The 16,853-nt window shown below is 40.2% G+C and overlaps 1 protein-coding gene across 1 annotated transcript in view; it reads right to left on the bottom strand.

Annotated features, from left to right (window-relative positions):
• The window catches only part of MPPED1 (metallophosphoesterase domain containing 1), a 110,282-nt gene extending 95,817 nt beyond the window's left edge, over nucleotides 1-14,465 (bottom strand). Inside the window, exons 1-2 of the mRNA XM_063133332.1 lie at nucleotides 14,188-14,465; nucleotides 5,921-6,102 (exon numbers count right to left, since the gene is read on the bottom strand). Coding sequence (XP_062989402.1) covers nucleotides 5,921-6,102; nucleotides 14,188-14,339 — 334 coding nt within the window. The 5' untranslated portion in view covers nucleotides 14,340-14,465. The remainder of the gene's footprint in view (nucleotides 1-5,920; nucleotides 6,103-14,187) is intronic.
• Between the last annotated feature and the right edge of the window lie 2,388 nt (nucleotides 14,466-16,853).

Here is a 16,853-nt window from a genome sequence, read left to right as displayed (position 1 = left end):
AGAATCATGAAGGGGGTTGAGGAATGCAGTCGGGAGAAAGCAAGAAAATGTGGGAGGGTGGAAGCTCATACCATATGGTGTCAATTATTCCTTCAGACAAATTAGCAAGATTGCAGACAAAAAGAGAGTAGGGGAGAGAGAGAGAGACAGAGAGAGAGAGAGAGAAGGGGCACATGGGTGGTTTATTTGAGACACGGCATTCTTTCAAGGAGCTTTTTGCTTCTTTTAGTGTAAATAATTAACATACAAATGCAAATAATAAAGTCTCCTTGTCCGATATTTAAAAATGCATTCCATTAAAACAGCACATACTACACTAGCAAGAATGAAACAATAACTGCACAACAAATTATCTATTACAGAACCAATATGAAGGAATCAACTGGTTTCTCACAAACTATATTCCATCTAAAACCACAGAACCCACATATTTATTGTACCAACTGTACACATTTTTTGGGCTGCAATTTCATGCATACCTAAGTCCCATTGGACTTTATGGGACATACTTGTGAGTAAGTACAGAATTTCATTTTACTGTACTTGAGCTTTTCAGGAAAACCACACAATAAAAAGAACCTGAAGTCATGTGATCAGAGAATCAGATCAACAACTTAGGCCATGGCTAGACCAGGCCTATATCCCGGGATCGTCCCGGGATCATCTCTGCGCATGCAAACGACACACAGGGGATCCCGGGAGCAGGCAGGGACGACCCCTCCATTTGCCTGGGATAGTCCTTAGGTCTAGCTAAGGCTTAGAAAATAACTTTGATAGAAAGTCGGGAGACTGTTACAATGTAGCTTTTCCATCAATTGAAACATTCCTCAAATTGTTTTCATACACGTTAGAGCACACAGGAAACTGAACTGGGGCCAAACAAAGACATTTCCTCCTTCCCTTTCCATTGTTATTTCCACTGACTTACTTCCCACCCCACCCCAAATCTACTGCACTTTCTTCCATTCCCTCTTGAATTTTCTAAAACTCACTTTCCTCCCTCTTCTTCTTTGCATATACTACACACTGTTGATATTCCTTAATAGTATGAACATGCAACTATTGCAGAACATGATGATTTTTCAGTGCAAAACTCCGGTTTTTTGCCCTTGTTATCTGCACATGGGCAGTAAATAGGGTGACCATATTTTGGAAACCAAAAAGGAGGACAACATGGCCGCCCCCAAGGGGGCATGCCCACCAACATGTCCAGCTCTCAGGGGCGTGCCCACTGACATGTCCAGCTCCTAGGGGCGTGCCCACCAACACGTCCAGCCCCCCAGGGGGTCTGCCGACCAACATGTCTGCCCCCCCAGGGGGGCATGACAAGCCCCAAGGGGACGTGCCTCACCCAAACAAAGCCTTGGTTACATGTCTGATTTTACAGCACACAATTAAGACAAACCTGTTCTACATAACATCTTGATGTTAAAAATCACTGAAATAAAGAACAAGTGAGAGATTCAATATATCTGAAATTAACTTCACTCAGTGCTACTTTTGTAGCCTTTGCTGTACTTTGAAGCTTTTGCTATATTATGTGTGGTAAAGTCTGCCCCTCCTTCAAACATCTTTTCTTACTGCAAATCCCTCACTGGATGACCATAGTCTCACCCTTCCTAACATTTAACTCTCTTTCCCCATCACCTTTCTCATATCCATACTCACAGATTCAGCATACTGCTACCACAGAACAAATGAAGCAGTTGACAAACGCAGAAAAATCTATTACAATAAACTAGATGGGGTGGAGAGAAGAGGGAATTGGGCTGCTCAAGTTCTTAACATAGGGGTGCGCAATATGGGACCTGTCTGCACCTCCCTGGCCTTTTTGCATCAACAATGGAGCATAAAAAGTGTTGAATACAAACAAATACAAACTGGTGGTGAAGAAACTCATTTGATGGCTGCAGGGAAGGAAACAGGACTTTTGTGTGCAACTCAATTTGTTAAACTGGAGAGGAAAAAGCAACAAACCAAAGGAATAATAAATTGCACAATGAACTGCATTTACTTTTATATTGCCAGGATTCCTTTTCCTTTTTAAAAAATGTGGGGGCGGGAGGGAGTATTTTTGATAATTTCAAAAACTTCTGAAAGTGGCAAAAGAAAATTCCAAAGTTTTGTTGTTGGGACATAAATTTTAACCAAACATGTGAGTTATGTTAGTATAAACAAAATATTTCGACATATTTTTCAGGTGGTGGAGGGGAACAGACCCCCCATTGCTATAGCATTCAGAATTTGTCAGACAAGGATCTATTTTAACAAGAGGTCTGGAGGACAGTTTCAGTTCGATCAGTACTGATAAATGCTCACTTTTTTTTTCATTCATAGCAAGAGAACTCTTCTTGTACCTAAACAAATAATAAATATTCCACACACTTCCCCTTCTGGACACAACACACACTGAGAATAATCACACATAACTGGAGAGGAGGAGCAGAGGGCTAGCCAACATATTGTGTCCAGAGTATATTAGGCTTTTTTGAGGCAGTAATTTCTTATACATCTACAGGGAAAGGTGGGGGGGGGGAGAGCCTGATGTCAATTGCACCCGCCAAGAACAAGCCCCGGATGGCTCTGGGAAGGGCTGGAGATGCATTCCCGGAAGTGCAGGAAACGCATCCTCCAGCCCCTCCCAGCATGGTGATCTGAGTCTTTTCTTGGCTGGTAACATTGCACCGGCTAAGAGAAAGCCTGGATAGGCCATGGGAGTGGGCAGCAGGACCGTGATTTTCCCGGACATTTGGGGGGATTTTGAAATCTCTCCCCGGATTCCGGTTGGGGGTGGGATTTGCAGACATGTCTGGGCAAATCCAGGCATATGGTCACCATAGCAGGAAAGGTTACAGATAGGTACAAATACGGCCTTCAACAAAATGTTGCACCATCAGGCACACATTCCATCCATAATCCCCACACCCACTTCAGGCTTATAGTTAGTAACTATGTATATTAACTTGTATTTTGCATATTTATATTGTTGTTTGAATTATGGTTTTCTGTTCTTTCGTGTCCCTGAGTAAGGTTTTCCACCAAAAAAAGGAAATGACCAAGTTTCTGGTTTTATTTAAAAGTTCCCTACATTTTTCAGTACCATTTTGAAGACAGACTCTTTTGCCCCCCCCCCTTTTGGTTTTTATTAGATACATTTGTGTATAAAGTATTGCTTGGATTTTAAAGCAAGAAACTTGAGACCATTTTTGTAAGTGAGAAATACGCTGTCACTGAGCCTCTCGGACTATTTATGATTATATCTGACTGCCGTTAAAACAGAAGAGACTGTGTCGAAGAGGTATCTGCAATACATAAGAGCATTCTGACTAATAAAGATTTTACCTTCTCACTATAAAGTGATACATGGGGGCTGCAGCAAAATATTGCACCGTCTCCCCCATCTGCTAGGGCTGCTCTTGTTCACGGTTCTAGCCAGTCTGGAACAGAAGTATTAAGTTCAGATCTCTTGATGTGGGGGAGGATATGGAGGGGGAAGGGGGAATATTTTTTTCCTCTTTCCAGGCCAAGGCCTTCCTCTGCTGTACTACTAGGAGAGATCAGGCTTGAAACTGGCTGCCAGTCCAGACATAAACATTTTAATGTTACATAGCAGGGAGAGAAACGCTCTGGAGAGTGAGAAAGTGAAAGATCTCGTTTTCCCTTTCTTTCCTCTGAAACATCCTATATAGCAGAAGGAGAGCATGCCTGCCTGAGGAGGGAGGGGGGCAAAGGTAGCAAGCATTTTGCATGCCCCCAACTTCTTCTGGGTGGCCCTGAGGAGGAGGTTTAAAAACGAAACGAAACAAAAAACATCATGGCATGCATCCTCCACCTTTGTCTTCCAACTCCCAAGTGCTCAATATATTTTTAAGCAAACCATTCTTCTTTCTTCAGCCCTCCATTTTCCATTTTTTTCCTCCTCAACTGAGATCGTAAGATTTCATATTTCCACTGTTCCTAACCATAGAATAACTTTATAGATTCGCATGAATCAGTGGTTCCCAATTGGGGGTCCGCGTTACCCACCCAGGGGGTCCGTGGCACCATTCACATATTCACCATTCATTTCTGGAGTCCACTGACTACGAATTCCTACCAGAAGTAAAATATAACATCACTGAGCACCTGCGACTAGCTTCAGAGATTACTTCCCTGCACCTAATCCTGAAAACTCATGGAGAAGGAATCCTTTTGAACGTGGTGATATACAAACTAACAACTCTATCTGTGGAAGAGCAAAATGCACTTGTTGACGTGACTTGTGATGGTTCATTGAAATCATTTTTCAAAGAATATAGAGTGGACTAATTCTGGGTGAAGGTTTTTCCTGATTATAAGAAGTTAGGTGAAAAAGCTTTGAAACATCTAGTTCCCTTTTGTTCCACATATCTTTGTGAACAAACATTTTCGACATTTTGTTATATGAAGAACAAGCATAGAAATCGGCTCAATGTTGATCCAAATTTGAGATTAAAAGTAGGAAATATTGAACCGGATGTGGAAGGGATTGTTCAGGACAAACAGAGGCATGATTTTTCCCATCACATTTAGGTTTACTAGCTGCTAGACATGTCATAATTTGTTCAATTGTAAACTAGACATTAGTAAAATTAAATTCGTCTTTATATTCCTAACTAAATCATTGTCATTTTTGCGTAGTAATATCACAAGTATCACAAATTTTATGGTCTGTTTTTTAGTATACCTAAAATCCTTTGTGTATTAGGGGCTGCCCCTTATTTTCTCCAAAAAATTGCTTCGCACAGGTAACTACCATAGAGATAACAATTTTTTCAAAAGTAGGGGGTCCATGGCTTGGCATTTGAAAAACAAGGGGTCTGAAGTACTTGGCTAACTGGGAATAACTGGCATAAATGATAATCTTTATATTCTTTTTCACCCACAGACAGGAATTGCTGTAGAAAAAATGGAGAAATCTGGGATTTTAATATAATTGTGATTGGACAGTAAAATGACCACCCAAAGAAAAGGCAGTAGCAAAGATAGGAGTTCCTGCCCTTGGTGTTCAATATGAACCTGAAAGTTCCTTCTATAAACCCTAAGACCACTTTCCTTACTTTATTTAAAGTGTGCCATAACTCTTACCAGTATGTCAATCAATTTATGACATATTAAAACCTATTCATTCATACCAAAACACTGTATTTATTCAAAAATGCTATATTCAATACTACGTGTGAAATCTCAGTCTTTGCCTGGTTTTTCCTCAGGATTGTGGCGCAAAATGGAAATCTGAATATATCCCATTTCATGGCAATATTGGCACACCGAGTCAGTAATGAAAAACAGGATATATATGGACTTTATTTACACTTTATATCAAAGCATATTCAGAACATTATAGGAGTGCATAAAAATCACTGCTTGCTTGCCGAGTGGAACAGAATTTCCATGATCCATGCCAACAGTTGGTACAGAAGGCATCCACATTTTTATCCAAGGCAGAAACCACATGTTTTGCTTTGTTTGGATTTCAGAGCTGCAGTGCAGCTGAGCCTCAGACAGAAAAATTAGCAGCCTCCAGGATAAAACAAAGAGTCAAAACAACTCCCACCACCACCACCCGGCCCTACAGAGAGGGATCAATGTGTGCAAGAGCTATTATGCAAATCATTACAAGTTCCACAGTTTAGTTTCAGTTGAAAGTTGCTGAATAGAATACTGTACTCGGTTTAAAACTTCTAAAACCAAGAGTGGATGGCTTCACATAGCTTCGTCTCACACCTGAAGAGCACATCATAACAAGATTTTAAGTCGCAATAATGATCACTGCCTTCAACGCCAAGGCAAAATTAATATTCAAAAGTCCTAAGAGCATAATGTTTGACTCAGAAGCAGAGATACGGTTTTATACATGATTAAATGAAACTTTCAAATTCATTTGTAACATGATACTCACCTAACCACTCATTGAATTTTTTAACTTCGCTAGGGAGTCCCAGTTCCGTGAAATCACCAGCATGTATTAAAACATCGCCATATGGCATTTGGATTGGATCTGTTCTGGAGTGGGTATCAGATACGCAGACAAAACGAGTGTATCCTGGAGGCTTGGGAGCATCATGTGAAACAGGATCTACCCTGTGTGAAAAGCATTTGAGGCACTGTTACAAAAGATAATCGAATGCACCATATTATTCTCATATATAGTTTGCAGTCCCAAGTCATAGTACGTTTTTATCACATACGATACAGCAATTTAGAACACTCGGAAAGGAAAGCAATACATGTAAGAGTTTTCAAATGTAAGAGTTTTTTTAATAATTGTCAGACCAAATAGCAGGCGTAAAAATAAATACTAAATATGTTTTACTTTGTAGTTATTTTTCACATGTTTACTAATAAATAAATACCACTTCTTATTGAATGAAATTTTAACTTTGCTGACGTTCAGTTAAATGTTTATTTTATTTATTACATTTTTATACCACCCAATAGCCGAAGCTCTCTGGGCGGTTCACAAAAATTAAAACCGTAATAAAACAACCAACAGGTTAAAAACACAAATACAAAATACAGTATAAAAAGCACAACCAGGATAAAACCACGCAGCAAAATTGATATAAGATTAAAATACAGAGTTAGAACAGTAAAATTTAAATTTAAGTTAAAATTAAGTGTTAAAATACTGAGAGAATAAAAAGGTCTTCAGCTGGCGACGAAAAGAGTACAGTGTAGGCGCCAGGCAGACCTCTCTGGGGAGCTCAATGTTCAGTTTAAAGAGAACTTTTAAATTTATATTTCTAATTATACATACACACTATTTTTCAACTCTTCAAAATAAGAAAAAAATGTGACCTATGTAACAGTTAAAGAGAGAACAATTTACATAATCTTGTATGGCAACTTCTCTATATATTTCTTAATAAACAATTCTGTAAGAATTCCATTAATACTATATTGTACATCACTGAAGCGTCCATATTCATTTATTTATTTTAAAAAACAACAAGTCTGATAAAGTCCAAGAAAAATGTTTGTTTAATGACAGATGCAGAATTGTATTAAGATCATTTGAATTATGGTATAACTGGGTTGCGTCCAGAGATGACTGGTGTGATGGTTCACTGATGGGAATTTTGCTTGCACACCTCCAGGCTAGATTCAAGGGGGAAGGGCAAATCTCATTCTTACTTGCCATCATTAGGCATAGCAATGGAGGCAATACATGGCTCAGTCAGCACTGGTCCCCCATTCCCAAAGGTAATACATTCTCTCTGAGCACAAGGAGCCCCAGTGACGAAACATCTCAGCCCAAGTGAAAAAGTGTCAGGACACACGCGAGTTAAGCAACTGGGCAAGGAAAGGTAAGTGAAATTACTTAACTAATTATTTAGTTACCTGACATAATCCTTTATAATTTAAAATTCATAAACACCTGCTGAAGCCAAAACAAGGCCACAGCAAAGGGAGCTAAATCCCAGAGGAGTAGCCACTTACAAACTTACAGTAGAGAGCTAAGTATCAGGGACGGAATCCAACAAGAATTACCAGCTCTTGCTGGATTTACATGCCTTTTTACTTTGTCCAAACTATTCATAATTTTATACACTTCTATCATGCTTACCCTCACTCATCTTTTCTCTAAGCTAAAGAGTCCCGGGGCATTGTAAATTCTCCTCGTAGGAGAGATGTTTCAGCCCCTTGAACTTTTTAGTTGCCTTTTTCTGCACTCTACAATATCCGTTTTTGACCAGAACTGTACACACTATTCCAAGGATGGTTCCACCACAGATTTGTATAAAGGCAGTACAATACTGGCAATATTATTTTCAATTCCTTTTCTAATTGCCCATGGAGTTTTTGTTTTTATAGCAGCTGCTCACCCCTAAGATCTCTTTCTTGGTCAGTCACCAGTAACTCAGATCACATCAGCATATATGTGAAGTTGTGATTTTTTTGCCCCAACTATACTCTTGCTTACACTGAACTGCAGTTGCCATTTTGATGCCCATTCACGCAGTTTGGACAGATCACTATTCACTCCTAACTCCAAGTAATTTATCAACAAGTTGAAAAAACATTGGTCACTGTGGGACCCCACTGTTTAGATCTGTCCATTCAGAGATTCTACCATTTATTCCTATTCTCTGCTTAACCAGTTACTGATCCATTACAGGACCTCTCCTTATTCCATGACTGCTACATCTGCACAGGAATCTTTGTCAAGTGCCTTTTAGAAGTCCATGTAAACAACATCTACCGGATCATTCCTGTCCATATGTTTAAAAGAACTCTAAAAGGATAGCGAGAGGATTTACCTATGTGGAAGCCACGGTGATTCTTTTTCAGCAAGATTTGTCTTTCCATATGTGTAATGATTTTATCTTTAATAATGCTTTCAACAAATTTACCCAGAACAGATGTTAAGCTAACTAGCCTGTAATTTCCAGCATCCCTTTTAAAAATGGGTGTTACATTGGCCATTCTCCACTACTCTTGTAGAGACTGAACTTTTTTGTTAGAAGATCAGCAATTTCATACTTGAGTTCTTTAAGAACTCTAGGATGGATACCATCCAGGATTGGTGATTTATTAGCTTTCAATTAGTTGATAAATTAAAGAACTTCATCTTTTGTCACCATTATCTGCCTCAGTTCCTCTTACTCCCTTCCTAAAAACATCATCTCAAGCACAGACATTTCTCCTACATCTTCTGCACGGAAGACAGCTGAAAAACAAATAATTCAGCTTCTTTGAAATCTCCTTATTCATCTTTAGTACTCCTCTTTTAACTATCATCTGACAGCCCAACTGCCTCCCTCTATGGTTTCTGATATATTTGCAGGACATAAGAACTTGTTCTTAATAATTTAAATATTTATTTATTATCGGCCTTAATATTGTTAGCAATATGCTTCTCAAAATGCTTTTTTTATCTCTTATTATCTGCTTGCATTTCCTTTGTACAACTTTGTGTTCCTTTTTGTTCTCATTTGGGCAATATTTCCATTTTCTAAAGGGAGCCACCTTTTCTCAAGTAGCTTCTTTGACATAATGTGCAATAACCATAATGTGCAATAACTTCTTGGACTTGGTGCTACCTTTCCTAACCTTTTGTGTACATTCTAGCTGAGCTTCTATTATTGTGGTTTTGAGTAACCTTTAAGCATTTTGGAGGGATTTAATACTCTTAACTCCTCCTTTCAACTTCCTTTTTACCAGTTCCCTCATTTTAGAAAGGTTTCCCCTTGAAGTCAAATGTCACTCTGTTGGACGTCTTGGCAATTTTGCACTTAAATTTATATTAAATCTGAGAGCACTGTGGTCACTGTTTCCAACACTCACATCTCACACTAGGTTGTGGGTGGCACCACTTAGGATTAAATCCAGGGTTGTCTACCCTCTAGTTGGTTTCATGACCAGCTGTTCTAAGGCACAGTCATTTAGAGCATCAATAAATTTAAGCTGTTTGTCATGACCGGAACATGCACTCATCTAGTCTATATGAGGAGGGGGGAATTGAAGTCACCCATGATTAGAATCCTTTCTCATTTGGCTGCCACCCTGATTTCATTTTCTGTCACCCTGATCACCCTGAATGTTCTGGTTTGGGGGATGATAGCATGTCCCTAGTACTCCCAAAATTACTTTTGGAACCGTATTGTCATGCACAGCCCTTTCTGGAGGAGTCTACATTTTCTAGTCTGCTTGATACTAGGCCCTACTTGACGTACAGAGCAACAACTCCTCTAATACGCCTTTGCCTTTCCTTCTTATACAGTTCATATCCAGAGATGACCGTATCCAACTGGTTCTCTGTTCTACCAGTTTCTTTTATGCTCACTGTATCTAAATTCCCCTTTAAACCCAGGCACTACAACTTCCCCATTTTTGCTCTGAGGCTTCTAGGACCTATACAAGGTGTCCCTCTCCAGATATCTTTGCCATGTGCATCTTCTGCTATGCCCCTTAAGCCTCTTTGACTGACTATTTATTTATTTATTTATTTATTACATTTTTATACCGCCCAATAGCCGAAGCTCTCTGGGCGGTTCACAAAAATTAAAACCATCATAAAACAACCAACAAGTTAAAAACACAAATACAAAATACAGTATAAAAAGCACAACCAGGATAAAACCACGCAGCAAAATTGATATAAGGTTAAAATACAGAGTTAAAACAGTATAATTTAAATTTAAGTTAAAATTAAGTGTTAAAATACTGAGTGAATAAAAAGGTCTTCAGCTGGCGACGAAAGCAGTACAGTGTAGGCGCCAGGCGGACCTCTCTGGGGAGCTCATTCCACAACCGGGGTGCCACAGCAGAGAAAGCCCTCCTCCTAGTAGCCACCTGCCTCACTTCCTTTGGCAGGGGCTCACGGAGAAGGGCCCCTGTAGATGATCTTAAGGTCCAGGTAGGTACATATGGGAGGAGGCGTTCCTTCAAATAACCTGGCCCCAAACCGTTTACGGCTTTAAATGTCAATACCAGCACTTTGAATCGGGCCCGGACCTGGACTGGCAGCCAATGAAGTTGTAAAAGGACTGGCGTAATGTGATCTCGCCAGCCAGTCCCTGTTAGTAAATGGGCTGCCCTGTTTTGTACCAGCTGAAGCTTCCGGACCGTTTTCAAAGGCAGCCCCACGTATAACGCATTGCAGTAATCCAAACAAGACGTTATCAGAGCATGGATAACAGTAGCTAGGTTATCACTGTCCAGATAAGGGCGCAGTTGGTATATCAGCCTAAGCTGATAAAAGGTGCTCTTTGCCACTGAGTTCACCTGTGCCTCAAGTGACAGTTCTGGATCGAAGAGCACCCCCAAACTACGGACCCGATCCTTTAGGGAGAGTGCAACCCCGCACAGGATAGGGCAAACATCACCTCGCCAGACAGATGAACCACCCGCTAACAGTACCTCCGTCTTGTCTGGATTGAGTCTCAGTTTGTTAGCCCTCAGCCAGTCCATTACCGTGCCCAGGCACTGGTTCAGAACAGCCACTGCCTCACCTGGGTTTGATGAAAAGGAAAGGTAGAGCTGGGTGTCATCCGCATATTGATGACACCTCAGTCCACATCTCCGGATAACCTCCCCCAGCGGCTTCATGTATATGTTAAACAGCATAGGGGATAAAATAGAGCCCTGCGGAACCCCATGGCTTAGGTGCCACGGCACAGAGCAATAATCCCCCAGCACCACCTTCTGGAATCGGCCATCCAAGTAGGAGTGGAACCACTGCAACGCAGTACCTCCAACTCCCAGCTCAGGCTATCATGTTTCACCATATGCTCCTGGCCTATTTCCTCCCTGTCCTCATATGAGAAATAGGAAACATTTCCACCTTCATTCCCTAGAGATGATTCAACCTGAACTGGATGCTTTCCAGCTCCTGTTGGCTATACATAGAATCCTAGAATAGCAGCGTTGGAAGGGGCCTATAAGGCCATTGAGTCCAACCCCCCGCTCAGTGCAGGAGTCCACCCTAAAGCATCCCTGGCAGATGGTTGTCCAGCTGCCTCTTGAATACCCTACACTGAGCACCAGCAGTCTGGTTCCATTCTGATTCGAGTGCAGCTGCCCCTTTTGTATTGCCTGACTTGTCCCAAAATGTTCCTCAGTGCCGACAAAAGTGAACCCCTCTCCTCCCTACACCACTGTCTCATCCACATATTGAGACTCCTCAGTTTTACCTATCTAGCTGGCTCAGTGCATGGAACAGGAAGCACTTCAGAGAAAGCCTGCCACCAATCTGCTACCTTACAAACTAAATTTTTGTTTAGCTAGGTCTACACAGAGAAGGGCAGCATAAATAAGTGATGACGATGACGATGATGATGATGATCTCAGTAACCCTTACAGCAGAACTTGTAAGGTCAGTAATAAGTGCGGTCCGAAAGTGCTCTGAGGAGAATGTTTGAGCTAATTTAGGGGCAATTTGGAACTGAAAGAGGGGATTGAAACTACTCAACTCCTTTTGTATTGCTTTGCCATCACCAGCTGTGTTTTGCGGTGGCAGAGGCAGAGCTCCTCCCAGTAGTTCCCAGCTGACATTTCTTTCCCCTCCCCCATCCATGCCACAAGGTTCCTTTGTGCAACACAGAGGATCATGACAGAGCGTCATGCTGAGGACCTTCTGGGGAGGAAATGGCGGCAAGGAGCACTGCTGCCACTATCTAAAGTTTGCTTTGCACTCCACCGTTCTACTCTCACACACTCAAAATGGCCTTCTATTTATACCACCTGTGAATGCAACAGTAAATAGGAGGAATGTCAGTTTAACTCTAAACTATTACCCCATGTTGCAAACGTGGGGCTCAGACTGGTTAATCCACCTAGCTTGCGGATTAAGCAGGACTCAACCGGTGACTTCCTCCTTCTCAATTCACATCCTTAGTTGCTACACCTCCCCAGCTCTCACAACTAATTCTAAAGTGATGCTGCAGTTTGACTATCATATGACATTCATTCAACCCTTTATCACTGTGATTTCTGTTGAAACAGCACTCTCTAATGCTATTTGGTAATGTCCTGGAATGAAGTATCCCATCTGCCACATCTCACCAAATTCTGATCTAACTGTAGCAAATCAATGGACTTAAAAGGATGCTAAATCCTTCCCTGATTAGCCTAGGATGGGGACTGCTTACCCCATCATACAGTTATAATAAAACATTGTTTGCACTTGTTATATTTGATTCTCATGGTCTTCCGTGCCCAAATAAATCCAGTCACTTTTCTAATTGAGAGGATCTCATGTACAATTACATAAAGTTTAGGAAGCAGGTGCAGGTACTGGGACTACATGCACAGTCATTCCCTACTTCCCATCCTTTATGAGATTGGCTCATATCTGCAACTGTCACCAAACTAAATTAAAAGGAGTTTAGATGTGTTCCTAAATTAACTCTGAGAACTATTTTCATCAGGGTTTTTCAACATGACTTTAGAAGCGTCACGAAGCTTTTTAAGGTCCAAATTGGTGACAACTAAATGGAACACCAAACCCATATAGTGAGAGAGGGGGTGAGGGTTGAAGACAATGGAACCAGTTACCTAGGGAGATTGTGGGCTCTCCCACACTAGAGGCATTTGCATTGAGCAGGCGGTTGGAATCGATGGCCTTATATGCCCCATCCAACTCTACTATTCTATGATTCTATGACAAGGGGCAGGGGAAAGGTTGCACAAAATTCCATGGCTCAATGCTGATCCTTAAACCCCAGTTAATTGTAAGTCCGCATAGAGACAATGGCTGCAGTTTGCATGTCAAGCACACGCATTACATATGGAATGGTTATGGAAAAGCATGCCCTCTACCAATGATGACTAACTAGTGGCTCTCCAGATGTTTTGGCCTACAACTTTCATCATCCCTCACTAGTGACTATGCTGGCTAAAGCTGATGGGAGCCAAAGGCCAACACATCTGGAGGGCCACAAACAGCCCGCTCCTGTCATATACAATCAGACACAATAAGCCAAACGCTACTCTGCTTCTGGTGAAGTTAGCAAAACAAAACGGTCTTCTAACTTAAAGAGAAAATGTATATTGTACGTGTTTCATTTTCTTACCAAGGTTTTTACAGTAAGTTTTAATACGTTTAAAAGATTTCCTTCTTTCCCCTTTGTCTCTCAGTTTTATTAGCTGTTTTCATTTTGCAATTATGATCTTCCATGTTACATTAAAAGAAAATCACCCTTCAGAGCAATTAACTTTACAGATGTTTTCACTACGCACAAAAAGTTAACAACAAGCATGTTAATTTAATTACACTTTAAGCACCATGTGCCTTTCACATACTGTCAGTATTTAAAGTAGGAACTGTCAGTTGGGTGCCCACACTATTTCATTAGTTGCTGCAGTTCTTTTGTGAGTGTGGATGTCTTGAATCTCTAGCAAAACAATGGGAATTGTTTTGTTCTAAAACAGGCTTTATATTTAAAAGAACTATTCATATAAAGATGTAGAGTGGTTACTGATCAATGGTACAATTCCATTCCATTCTAAAAACTCCAGTGGTTGCCTGTTGCTATTTACTAAACTACCAAGATGCAATATCACAGTGCCTTACCACTTGCATCCACTGATAATAAAAGTACCTTTCACCCAAATATTATTCCCTAGATTCCCATTTTTGACTGGCCCATCAAATACCACATTGACACAGCAATAACCATTCAGAAGTCTGTGCTATAGCAATAACAGAACTATAATACTTACATTTGCACATGTGGGGGCTGGAAACGTCCCTGGTTAATGTTGTAGAACGTGAATGCCTGTGTCGGGTTTGAGCTGTACTCATCAACTTCAATTATGAGTCTACTGTGTTGATGCCTTCTAGCTGTCATAATGTGCGATTGGGCAAAAGCCATGCTTGCTCTGTGCAGTGATGCTGATTTTTCAGGGAATCATCTCCACTACTTTTCTACATTGGCTGAAAACATCCACGTTCCCTCCTTACCACAGCATGTACAAACTCTCCTTTCGAAAACCTGAAAGCAGACCGAGGAAATGCAGTTAGTATAAGTGTCTGATAGTTAATCTGCTTGAGTTGATATCTCATTACAAATCTCTTCAAACTCAGCAATTTGATGAAAATGTATGTTCTGCATATAGTTGAGCAAGGAGGGGATCAAACTTGTAAATGAACACATGGTGCAACATGTTCCAACAGTTAGAACTTTTAATCACAAATCTACCGAACAATGCATTACTGCTTAGAAATTGCATGCCATGTTTTAATGTTTTGCAAACACAACTATTTAATTTTACTTCCCTGTAGCCTTGGTGTATTACTGAATGTTTATGTTATTGCTTGAACTGACTGCATGCCTGTGCGTGAAGAAATTACAAGCATGTGTTCCCAAGAAATTAGTATAAGGTCTGTTTTATCCTATGGTTCAATAGCATTCATAAAACTATAAATTATCCAGAGGAATGTTGTAACTGAAAATGCTTTGTTGAATCCACAAAACAGGTATCACAAATGCGCATCCCTTTCATGATTATTTCCCATGCAAAGAATGTGTATAAAGTTAATACATTATTCATGACTGGATGTGCCATGTATAAATTATTCCAGTTGCCCCCAAATAATTTGCACTTATTCACATGTATCATGTTTAATCTCTCTTTTCTTCTATGAACATTAAAAGCTCAGTTCCTCCATCTTCATAATCCTCCAGTTTGCTTAGTCAATCCCAAATTTGAGGGAGAGGGAGCATTCCATACCTTTTGCACTGGTAATTCCTAGTAGATTCAACAAAGAGGTTCATATTAACAAAGGTTCAGATTCAGCAAAGAGGTTCAGAGCCAGTGTGGTGTAGTGGCTAAAGTGTTGGACTGGGAGTTGGGAGATCCAGGTTCTAGTCTCCACTCAGCCACGGAAACCCACTGGGTGACTTTGGGCCAGTCACAGACTCTCAGCCCAACCCACCTCACAGGGTTGTTGTTGTGAGCATAAAATGGAGAGAAGGATTATGTATGTCGCCTTGGGTTCCTTAGAGGAAAAAAGGCAGGATATAAATGTAATAATAAATAAATATCCTCTAGGCCAGCCTTCCCCAACCTGGTGCTCTCCAGATGTGTTGGACTACAACTGGAGGGCATCAAGTTGCCGTAAGCACACTGTATCTGGTAGATAATCCATCCAGTTATCAAATTCATATTCACTTATGTTATATATTTATCACACGACATTAACAAACCTTTCCAGAATTTTTAAATTATATGGTACATTCACATACTCACTTGAAAAAAAATAGCATCAACTGATAACACAATTACTTTTTTCAGATCTTGCCTACTTTTTAAATATTTTCCCAGACATTCATCAAAATATACCATTTCAAATCTTGCACCCAGTTCTTTTTTTCATTGACATCCAACTTTCTACATATTTAGCAGTATTTCATTATACAGACTGAGATGGGGGGCATACCTTCAGATGTATTTTTAACATAAGTTTTGTATTTGGTGGCTGAGCTTTTCAATGGAATATTTTTGCTTTTTATTGTTACTCTTCCTCCCAAGTTACCCTTTCAAAAACCGAACTACATGGATTTTTTTTTAGAATTTTAAAAAGCAGTTTGGAGACTTTGGAGGGCATCCTCTAAAAAAAAATCAAAGAAAAGTTAGGTATGATTCCCACACCCATCTGGATTCCAGCTGTATTCTTCATATCATTTAAATACACACACACACACACACACACACACACACACCACAAGCACCTGGTTTTTATCAACTTCATGTCATGTTTTCTAAGGTCATGATGAGGTTAAGTCCCATTGATTTCAATGGGCCTACTTGAAGTATGACTAAGCTTGGATCCAACACAATTAGAATTTAACAAAGTACCACATTTTGGGATCCTCAGACAATTCTATGCATGTTTACTTGGATGTAACTCTCAATGTGTTCAGGGAGATTCACTTTCATGTACGTGTGCACGAGACTGCAGCATCTTTCATGCTTTTCCCAGAAAGCATGAATAGTGGAAACTTACCATTTTCGAACCACAAAGGTTTTATCGTTGCACGTTCACATTGTCAAAGCTACAGCTTCTGAAAGACACAAAATATCAACAGAATTAATACCATTGGGTTGGTCACTGGGTGATGGTTATTCCCCTCCAAAACAAGACTGACCTAATACAGGGAAATGAGAAGAGATAATTTGATTTGAAAGAAAATCTAGTCTTATTTGATTTGAAATAAGAAAACACTGAAAACAGTGAGAAATAAATTCATTACTTAGTTTCAAATAAATTTCGAATGGGCAATTTGTTAGCTATATTGAAAATATTATCTTAAGTCAGAAGGCCACACCATTATTCATAAGATACACTGAAGTTGATTATTACCGTATTTGATTCTAAGATGCCA

The sequence above is a fragment of the Elgaria multicarinata genome, chromosome 9 (assembly GCF_023053635.1).
Source record: "Elgaria multicarinata webbii isolate HBS135686 ecotype San Diego chromosome 9, rElgMul1.1.pri, whole genome shotgun sequence".
Taxonomy (NCBI): Eukaryota; Metazoa; Chordata; class Lepidosauria; order Squamata; family Anguidae; genus Elgaria; species Elgaria multicarinata.
Note: the sequence above shows the minus strand (reverse complement) of the source record. Positions and strands in the feature narration are given on the sequence as shown.